The sequence below is a fragment of the Eurosta solidaginis genome, chromosome 2, assembly GCF_040869045.1.
Source record: "Eurosta solidaginis isolate ZX-2024a chromosome 2, ASM4086904v1, whole genome shotgun sequence".
Taxonomy (NCBI): domain Eukaryota; kingdom Metazoa; phylum Arthropoda; class Insecta; order Diptera; family Tephritidae; genus Eurosta; species Eurosta solidaginis.
The window spans coordinates 294,406,555-294,417,738 of NC_090320.1; the positions used below are offsets into that span (position 1 = coordinate 294,406,555).

At 37.0% G+C, this 11,184-nt stretch overlaps 1 protein-coding gene across 1 annotated transcript in view; it reads left to right on the plus strand.

The window, feature by feature from the left end:
* The window catches only part of LOC137241230 (apolipoprotein D-like), a 112,579-nt gene extending 110,563 nt beyond the window's left edge, over nt 1–2,016 (plus strand). Inside the window, exon 8 of the mRNA XM_067768597.1 lies at nt 1,624–2,016. Coding sequence (XP_067624698.1) covers nt 1,624–1,844 — 221 coding nt within the window. The 3' untranslated portion in view covers nt 1,845–2,016. The remainder of the gene's footprint in view (nt 1–1,623) is intronic.
* Nucleotides 2,017–11,184: the final 9,168 nt, after the last annotated feature.

The following is an 11,184-nucleotide window of genomic DNA, read 5'->3' on the forward strand; positions in this document are numbered from 1 at the left end:
GACTATCGATGTTTAGCATTACGGGAGCCCTGAAAACAACCCCCACGGCTGCACTGTATGCCATTCTGCACACTCCACCTGTAGACCTGGTAGCAAAGAACAAAGTATTAACAACCGCAACCAGGCTCGGTGCCTCGGGGCAGCTTGAGCGCCGACCATATGGCCATAGTAGTATAGCGTCATCAATCATAAGACGAACAGGCTACCTGATTCCCTATCTGCGCTTCGAGAAAGATCTTAAGCCCCAATAGAGGTGAACGGTTGGCGCAAGGCGAAGGAGTAGGGTCTGCGGTATACTGTGCTGATCCGGAAATAAACAGATCCTACAGGCTGCCGGGTTACTGTAGCGTTTTCCAAGCAGAAATATTAGCCGTAACCAAAGCAGTAGAAACCCTGGAAGAGAATAGCTTAAGCTGCAACCGCGTTAACATTTATATTGACATTCATGCGGCAATTAAGGCAATAATCTCGCATAGCACAGCATCTAGATGCGTGTTAGAGTGTAAGCGATCTCTGGAGAGAATCGGGACAGCGAGAAGCATACATCTATATTGGGTCCCAGGGCATATGTGAATAGATGGGAATGAAAAAATGGATGAACTAGCTAAAACGGGCGCATCCCTTGAAGCTTGCTCCGTAGACGTCCCAATTAGACTGGGCGAGATTAAACGAAAGCGAGAGGTGCACATGATCGACCAAGCGGGAAAGGCGTGGGTTCAAGCGCGGGGCTGTGAAGTGTCTAATATTATGTGTAGGTCTTACAATCTTAGACTAACAAAGTTGCTTCTATCATTAAAAAGAGAGGACTGTAGACTCATGACAGGTATCCTGACTGGGTACTGCCTTCTGGCGTCATATGCCTTTAAATTAGGCTTGGTCAGTGATAGCAGATGTAGGAAGTGCCGGTTGGAGGAAACGATCGAGCACGTTCTGTGCTCATGCCATGCACTTGCCAGGCTAAGACTCCAGCTTTTAGGAGTGACACAGCTGTCATATCTAGAAGCAGCAAGTTGCTTAAGTCCTAGGAAGCTTCTAGTATCTGCCAAGATGATGGAGTTATTTTATAACATAGGTCCTGCCTTTTGATAGGGTTTTTCAGTTTGGTCGTTAAAACAAACTTCTGGTAACACTACGGACTTATTCAGTCTATGTGAGGTCCTCATGGACCGGCCAGTTCAACCTAACCTAACCTTGTTCTCAACGTCAGCTCTAGAAAAATCGCAAATTTTGAATATGGGATTTTCGCTAACTCTCAAATTAAGATACGTCAAAAATTAAGCTAAATACAGCTGTTATGTTGGGCTTCGTGTAGTTGTATTTGCAATAGGTTTTAGCTATTTTTTCTACAAAACGATGGAAAGCAGAAAAAACAATGACACTGAAGATGGCCCAACATCGTAATAATTTCGATAACAAACCAAATTCGAAAATTCCCACACATATCTTTAACATAGTCCCTGAACCAAAAGTGTACGTAATGGATTAGAGTTCAACAATCCATTTATACTTTAGTAAAATTCGAAAAATGGAAGACAAATGCACGAACGTAATCACAATTTTACATGTCATTCAAAAATCACATATAAACATATTTATAACATTAGTTTCTCTTCCAAAATTTAGAATACGTTTTTATACATACACGAGACCTTGAACCACCCGATAAAGTTAAAGAAGCTTACCTGAGTGCTTTAAAAGCCAAAAAGATTTCCCAAGTGGAACTCGTACCGGCCCTTCATAAGGATTGCGGAGGTTATGGAGAGTCAGTCACAAAGCAGCTGAAGAAGGTGCAGCAGGAGCTGCATAAGAAAACTGCGAAAAAGGGGCAAGCTCTTAATTACTAAATATTTTTGATTTATATCTAATTTACATTTGCATATATGTACATACTTTTATATTAAAAATATCTAGTTAACACTTGTAATTGTCAGTAATTTTATTATAATACTGAAATTTCTTCTCATTCTTGTAATTGGATCTGAACACAAAATATAGAATTTTCTTATTACAAGTTAATATTTTTTGTGAAATTTTTTAAATGTGTAATATGTTTGTTCGATAATTCTATTGATACTTTACGATATGGCTGATCTAAAGTTGGCGATTACGAAATTTTATCGCGATAACTACGACCTGTTCGGCGGCCACCGTTGTGTGATGGTAGCGTGCTCCGCTTATACCCCAGACCTGTAAAGTACTGAGTACATATTTGTACTAGTACCAAATAAGTACAAGTACTCAAGTACTTCAAATCTAAGTACCAAGTATAAGTACTGCAGTACTTGTACTTCGAATCCGAAAGTAAAAGTCGATATACTTACGAAATACTTGCAAGTACACGAAAGTACTTTTTCTGATAAAATATGTCAGTTTGATTCATAAATGGAAAATCAAAATACGAGTAAAATTCATATTAGAAAGCAACAAGAAATGAAACAACATATTAAAGAAGTATAAATTGTACAGCAGCTAGCAATATTAAAGTAATTTTGTGTTTGCCTTCATTAGTACTAGCTTTTCAAATGAAAAGTCCGTCAATAACTATAAACAATGCCTGCTAAGGATAATAAACGCTCTACTGGGTCGGACGAAGCTGACGGCGTATTCATTTTGAGTGATAGGTCATCATTAATATATCTGTAAAACTCTTCTTCAACCATTTTGTCAAAGTTAGGTGATCGTAAGGGTGCTGGTTGATCCACTTCAAAACCGTTCAATACTTATCAAAGTACTTCGAAAGTACTTACAAGTACTTTACTTGTACTTCAACAATTCAAGTAAAAGTACATCGATACTTATACTTGTACTCATTTTTCGAAGTACTGAGGTACTGATACTTGTACTTGTACTGGTACTTTTTCTTTACAGGTCTGCTATACCCTGGGCAAAGCAACATCAAAATTTTAGAAATTAAGTTTTTCAATTAGAAGAAAATTTTCCTAAGCGGGGTCGTCCCTCGGCAGTATTTGACAAGCGCTCCTAGTGTATTTCTGCCATGAAAAGCTCTCAGTGAAAACTCATCTGCCTTACAGATGCCGTTCGGAGTCGCGATAAAACATGTAGGTCCCGCCCGGCCAATTTGCCGGGAAAAGCAAGAGAGGCACGACGCAAATTGGAAGAGAAGCTCCGCCTTAGATCTCTTCGGAGGTTATCGCGCCTTAAATTTATTTATTTTATAACTACGAGCTGTGGAAATATAGAATGCAGCTTATTATGGAAAAGAAACAGGTTTGGGATGTCATTGAATGTCCTGTTCCTGAAACTCCAGATGCCTCATCGAAGCAGGGAGACACGGATGCTTCAATTATTATTGAACCGGCGGTTGAAGTTACGCAAATGGTGCGGATAAGCAGCTGTAAGTATGCAAAATATGATTGGTCTGTCTTGCAGTTTACCGAGCACATGTTACATTGATCACGGCGCTAGATTTGAAGAATCTGAGAAACAAAATCAACGTTTTAAATATGCGTAATCAATATATTTATATTTGTTTTGCCGGCACGAGGTCAATTAAAATAAAAGAAAGCCACCAGTTTTTTTTTTTTTTTAATCCGAATCAGCGGTGACTCCTCAGATATATAAACTGCAAAATTTATATAAAAAAATAACATTCTATAAACAAAATATTGATAAAAACAAGTAACAATAAATGAATAACAGTATATAAGTAAATTATGTCAACATTCAACTCCAGTAATGATATGGTGCAACAAAATACAAAAATAAAAGAAAATTTTAAAATGGGCGTGGCCCAGCCCTTTTTAATTTAATTTATCTGGAATACTTTTAATGCAATAAGTCGAACAAAAATTTACCAATCCATGAGAAATTTAATAAGGGCATAGGTTCTATGATAATAACTGTTTGCTGTGAAAATGGACGAAATCGGTTGAAGACACTTCCAGTTTTTATACACATTCGACCGTCTGTCCTTCCGCTCGGCCGTTAACACGATAACTTGAGCAAAAATCGATATATGTTTAAGACATATTTGCTCTTGGTCTGAGCAGTACGTCTCCCGACGCGTGGAGTATGCTGGGGTGGAAAAATTGAGTCACTTTATGTGGTTTCAAAACAACCTTCATGCTGGGTAAGTGAGGTTCTTCCACTGAGGTAACGACCACCTAACATCCGCTGAATGAAGAATGATCCGATGGTCAAAGCCTGTTGACATAGACAGCTTTCTTGCACTCCCATTAGAGGATTGTGATGACCATTCCTAGATAATAGCTCCCCCATTGGATGGAATTAGTTAATATAGTAGCAACACTAACACACCAAAGGGACAATTCATAGAAAAATGTTTCTTAACACGAAAATTTACCAAAAAATGGACATTTCCCTGAACGACGAAAATGGAAAATCGATAGGCTTCCGTCTTCGCAGTCACTAAGCGGTTGTTCGTCTTGGATTCAAAGAACAGATGAGGCGGATGTTGTAACGTTCTTCAGAAGGGAGATATGAGGAGGAGTACCATACATCTTAATACTGAAATGGAAGAGATCGGTGTGAAATCTAAAATATTCGCGAAATGGTCTCAAATTTGTCCAGATATAGCCCTAAAGTGAGATCGATATTATGCCTAACTGACCCTAAAAGACATTTTTCAATTTCTCGAAGTTTTGGCAGGCAATTGGAAAACTGAGCTGGGTGATCCTTGAATAAAATCAAACTGGATACGAATACCCAGAAACCATATCTTCATCTCATAATAATAAATAATAGTTTAAAAAAACTAAAAAAAACACGCTTTTATAGCTAACCGAACTAAAAATTAGAAAATAAATTTCATTTAAAAGGAGTTTATATAACAGTAGTAGAAGGTCAAACAATCATTTATAGTTAATCGCCTCAAAATAAAATTGTAATAAAATTTAAGTTATTAACAGAATAACATAATTCAGAGTAAAAAGCATGGGGTGCAGTTGACTACATTTCATATCTTTCCTCTCAGATAGTTGCCAATAGAATGATTGTAACGTTCAACATCAAGCACCCCACGCTTTTTACTCTGAATTAAATTATCCTGGCCTGTATCTATCTATGTATCCATGTATGTATGTAACGGAATCTTTGAGCTTAATTTTCACCGGTTTCTAGAAGTCTGATTAATTTTAAACTTTGCATACGTATCAAGGACCGATGACAATGCAATTATTTGTGGACAGATTCCCATTATCCTTATTATGACCGCCAGGATTGATAAATTCTTTTACAGATCCTCTGTAGTGGAGTAAGAGAGATAGAGCTAGCGCGCGATCTGCCCATGTCTGTAGTGTCTGGTTTATTTACTCTTTCGCTCGGGCACTCGGCACAGCAAAACGGAGGCAGATACTTTTTCAAGGTAGGTGCATTCTCACCTTGTTCATCCGTTATACATGCGTCGTAGGTACAAATGAGTAAAATACTCACAAATTACCGTATATAATATTTATAAAATATATAAATTATAATAACCATGAGTCACAAAAGTCTTCTTAATCAACAAATAATCAGACCATAAATTTCGATCTATTTATTTTACGGAACAAAATTTGGTAAACACCAAAGCTTTGAAATTACAGTCGGTAAACAAGGAATAACTTATCAGATAAAAAAATGTTTAATATTAAAGTCTTCTTGATTAAAGTACAAAATAACACATCTGAATTAGAAAAAAACAAGACCGGGACTTTAATTGACTAGACGTGTGGGAAAATGGCTCATTGCTTCTTAATTGTGTCAGTATATTCCACTGTCATCTCTCTTCGTGACGAGAGTATTTATCGTCGCCAATAACCACGTCAGGTCAGAACCCACTAACGCAATTTGATACCAATTTGGGGCGCAGATTGGTGTCAGATTGGCTGCAAAAATTGCAATGCAACATTTGCCAGCAAACTGCATGCCGATTGACAGCAAACTGGACGGTAACGATAGATATCTCAAGTTAGACGGCAAACATTGATGTCTCTTTGTAAGCAAACTGACAGCAGATCTTGACATTGTAATTTTTGCAGCCAATCTGATATCAATCTACGGCTCAGATTGACAACCAACTGCGTCAGTAGATTGATGTCAATCTGAGAACAAAGTCTGAAAATTCATATTTTGCAGTCAATTTGACTGCTGTTTGTCACCAATCTCTGCATAGCAGATTTTGCATTGCAGGCGTGGTTATTGGGACTGATTACTTTTTGTTTCAAAGATCATTCCGGCATAGCTTTGTTCCTACAGTCGATATAGAAGGAATTAATTATAATTTCAACATATCTAACCACAAATGCTTACCGAATAAAGAAACAATAACAAATTTTAATTCAGAAAAACAAGCCGGTAGTTTAACTAACTATTCATATGGAAAAAAGCCCGATTGAGTCTTAATCGTTTCGGTATATTCTGTAGTTACCTCTTCGTTCCGGGAGTGGGTAATTTGCGCGCCCGCTGCATTCGTGGATGTGGTATCGCTTTTCAGGCTCCCTCCCCGTTCTTACTCCCGATTACTTCTGTTTTAAGGACGATTTCTGCATAGCTTTGGTTTTACAGTCGATAAGGAAGGAATTTGAAAATTCCAAATCATTAATTCGGACCGATAAAAAATGTTGCAAAAAAAATTTAGTAAACATGAGTTTATTTAATAAATTAGAAAACTTTTTGAAAAAAAAAAAAAAACAAATTAGTATAATTTAGAAAAAATATTGAAGCTTTTGATTTAAAATAAGAGATCTCAACTCCGTAAAAAGTAGTTCCTTGGACCTTTTTGTGGAAAGTTTATAGATAAAAAAAAAACTCAAAAATGTTTGATTTTGCAGCCCAAAAATGCGGAAAGCTGAGATCTCACGATTTTGCATTTTTCTTGCGTTTTCAGTACATTGTATGCCACTAAACTATCAAACCGCTGAACCGATTTGGTTTGTGTTTGGAACATGCGTCAGCGCTTTAAAGGAAAACGTTCCTACCATAAATTGACTACCGGGGTACCGCTGGAGTCCCGACCCCAGCTTTTGAAGATATAGGTCATAGAATATCTTTGTACGATATGGGTATCAAATGATAGGTATTGATGAGAGTTTTAACAAGGAGGTTAAACCGGGTTCATACGAGAACCCATTAGTACCCAAAATGTGGACTAGGGGTGACCCTAGGATGCTTTTATACGATATGGGTATTAAATTAAAGGTATTGTATAAGTCTTTCAATAAAAATATGCACTGTATTTAGGAAAATAGGGTGCACACGGGTTTCATGAAATATATATATATATTTGATTAAAATTAAAACTTTTCAAATATAAACAATTTTATAAAAAATGAATTTGTTTAAATATTCAAACACTGCGCGACGGCGGGCGGGCGAAAAACTGAAAGAATGACGCGGGCACGAACGATGCGTGTTGGTGGGCAGTTTTAGATAAACTGATTTGATTGTGCACTGTGGTAATCAGCGAACACAGCTGAGCTGCACTTGCGCTTGGCCGCACTGGCCGGGTGTTGCCAGACGGAGGGGGCGGACTTAGTCCGAAAATTGGATCATGTTTTCAACACCCCCCTCCCAAATTTTGGTTATAGGTTCCTTCGATCAACGGGAAGGTTTTAGGATAAAAATAATTTCGATATATAAAAGGGGCGTGGCACCTCCCATACAAATGGAATCTTTGCTTCTGCATAACTTTGAAGGTATACATGCCAGAACATTGAAATTCAGTTTTATGAGGTCAATCCCTAACACCACCAAGAAAACGTGGAATTAAGAAAAGGGGGCGTTGCACCTCCCATACAAATGGAATATATAATACTGTATATCTCTGTATGTATTAATGGTAGGAAAACGAAAATTGGTAAGGAGCTATATGACGTTAATTCCTAACACCTCAAGGAAATTTGGAAGTGGGAAAAGGGGGGCGTGGCATCTTCCCTACAAATGGGATTTTTCAGAACTATAGCTGCCGTACATACTTAAGTTATTTTAACATCTAAAGTTTGACTACATTGTTGAGTTTGGCTGTTATGCCTTTTGGACATTTAGTAATCTGCCGCCGTTAGAAAAATTTGTTGTCTTCAATCTATCTACATCTATATATATAAAAATCAACTTCTGTGTGTGTGTGTGTCTTCGCTATGGAAATGTATTTCCCACGCTTCAATCATCACCAAATTTTGTTATAGGTTCCTTCGATGAACCGGAAATTTTTAGGCTAAAAATAATTTCGATATATAAAAGGGGCGTGGCACCTCCCATACAAATGGAATCTTTGGTACTGCATAACTTTGAAGGTATACATGCCAGAACATTGAAATTCAGTAAGGAGTTATATGAGGTCAATCCCTAACACCATCAAGAAAATGCAGAATTGGGAAAAAGGGCGCGTGGCACCTGCCATACAAATGGAATCTTTGGTACTGCATAACTTTGAAGGTATACATCCCAGAACATTGAAATTCAGTACGGAGTTATATGAGGTCAATCCCTAACACCACCAAGAAAATATGGAATTGGGAAAAAGGGGGCGTGGCACCTCCCATACAAATGGAATATGTTATACTTATAAGGAAAAACTATGGCTGCCGTACAAACTTAAGTTATTTTAACACCTAAAGTTTGACTGCATTGTTGAGTTTGGCTGTTATGCCTTTCGGACGTTTAGTAATCTGCCGCCGTTAAAAAAATTGTTTAGCTTCAGTCTATCTACATCTTAGTATATGAAAAACACGTGTCACAACATTTTTGGGCGCGATGGACTCCTAAACTACTGAACCGGTTTTGAATTTGTTTTGCACCCAGTGTGTAATTTGATCTAACTTGAGATATAGGATAGGTTATATCTCAGCTTGTAGTCGCAATATTATTTTATTGGAAATTTTTTTTTATTTGTTTATAGGTAATAATAAAATGTTACGTATACGCAGTGGTGCACCTCTTTTCAGTTGGTATGGATATGTTTGTGCACGTGCGAATGTCTGCATTTCGTTTTAATATTATAGTGAAGTGTGAAAAATAAAAATCTATATACATATATTAAACTGACTCGTAGTGGGGCTGGGACTGGAATTGGAATAAAATACATACAACCCTCTGTGACAGGCAATAAGGGATGCAGAAGAAATAGAAGGAGTTGAGAGAAGAGAAAAGAGAGAAGGAGATTGAGAAAGAGATAGAATGAGACGAAGATGGAGATAGATGAAGCGAAAAAGACGGAGGGAGGAGTGAATAAAAGGATTAGGAAAAAGTGAAGAGGGGGGAGGGCAGAGTCAGACGGAAAAAGCTTATTAAAATGTATACAGATAGGAAAAATTTAGGGCATGGCAACGTCTGCCGGGTCTTCTAGTCCTCTATAAAAATCAAATTCTGTGTGTGTAATCCCTATGAAAACGTGTTTGCCATACTTCAATCATCACCAAATTTTGGCCGTAGGTTCCTTCGATCAAGCCGAAAGTTTTTCATATTTCATATTTCAGAATTAAGAATTTTAAATTTGAATGTTTTTGTTTTTTGTCTATTCGAACGAAATGATCATGTTAACAAAATCAATGATCGCATTCAAAACCAATTTCCTGGTGAAGTGACGAAATATAAATCGATCGACACAGTTACAGATAAAGATAAAATTGTGAATTATCCAAATGAATTTCTAAACTCCTTAGAACCAAAAGGAATGCCTGCGCATATATCAGCTTTGAAAATCGGCTCACCAGTTATGCTTCTTCGGAATTTAAACCCACCAAAATTGTGCAATGGAACCAGACTTTGCGTTTAGAAATTAATGAAGAATGTAATCGAATCAACAATCATCAGCGGTAAAAACAAAAGTGAAGATGTGCTCATACCACGAATCCCAATGATTCCTACAGATTTGCCATTAAATGTTAAGCGCTTACAGTTTCCTGTACGCCTTGCTTTTGCAATTAGAATCAACAAAGCACAAGGACAATCGCTTATTGTTGCAGGCTTAAATTTAGAGAGTCCCTGCTTTTCCCATGGCCAGCTATATGTTGCTTGCTCTAGAGTTGGAACACCAAAAAATTTTTTTATTTTTGCACCGAACGAAAAAACCAAAACTATTGTGCACTCACATGCATTACAATAAGATACAAGAATAAAATGTTTTAACAGAAAGTTTCACAAAATGTGCGTACAAAATTCAATTCAATTTACAGAACAATAAATTAAATTATCAACAAACAAAACAGAAAAAATAACGCAACATTCATTCTCGGGCGTTACAACGTACGCCGCACATAGGTAGATTTTAGACATTTAGGCGGCCATAATTGAATTTCTGAAAGTTGCAACAATAACAAAAAAAAGCACTCCCACACCTTAAGAATATACAGGGGAACAATAATTCTACCCCTTCCCATCCATCGCATACCTGGGGTTAGCTGTCAAGTAATCGGAATTTAGCTATTTCTGAAAAGCGTGTTATAGTTTTTATTTTAACCTATGTGAAATCGCATGTTTTAACATGAATATTTTAAGTTTTAAGTCAATTGAATTGAGTAATTGTGATTGGTTCTGATATTTCAGGTAAATACTTTATATTATTATTATCACCCATACCCTACATTTTACATCTTACATCGTACATCTTACATCTTACATTTCACACCTCACATCTTACATCACACATCCTACATCGTACATCTTACATGTTACATCCTACATCTTACACCCTACATTTATTCATATCAATGATTGATTCGTGAAAATGAAGAATCCCATATACATACCATCCTACATATACATACCCATACCCACGCATACCTTACATCTTACACTTACATCTTACATCTTACATTCAAATTCCCCCGTACCGCGAGCAAAGATGCTTGCACATCAAAAATATTCACATATGATAATAATAATCTCACAAATGTGATTTTTTTTTAATTCAGGCGCAGAAAAGAAAAAAAAGTTTGCGCTATGAATTATATTCATATCGATTAATGATTCGTAAAAATGAAGAATCTCACATTATGAAATGCAGAAGATTGTTCCACCAATTTGTCGTGGATATGTATGCAAAAATTGAACCCATGCGCTTAAACTATATCAAATTCAACCAGACTAAGTTATGGTCCGAGGAATACATTCGCTTACGGTAGAATAACATCGGTAGAATGATCATATTACCAGCAATATATACTGCTAGCCCGCGACACACGCATGAATATGCACAGGATGCCACGGCGTGTGTTCTCGCTTATG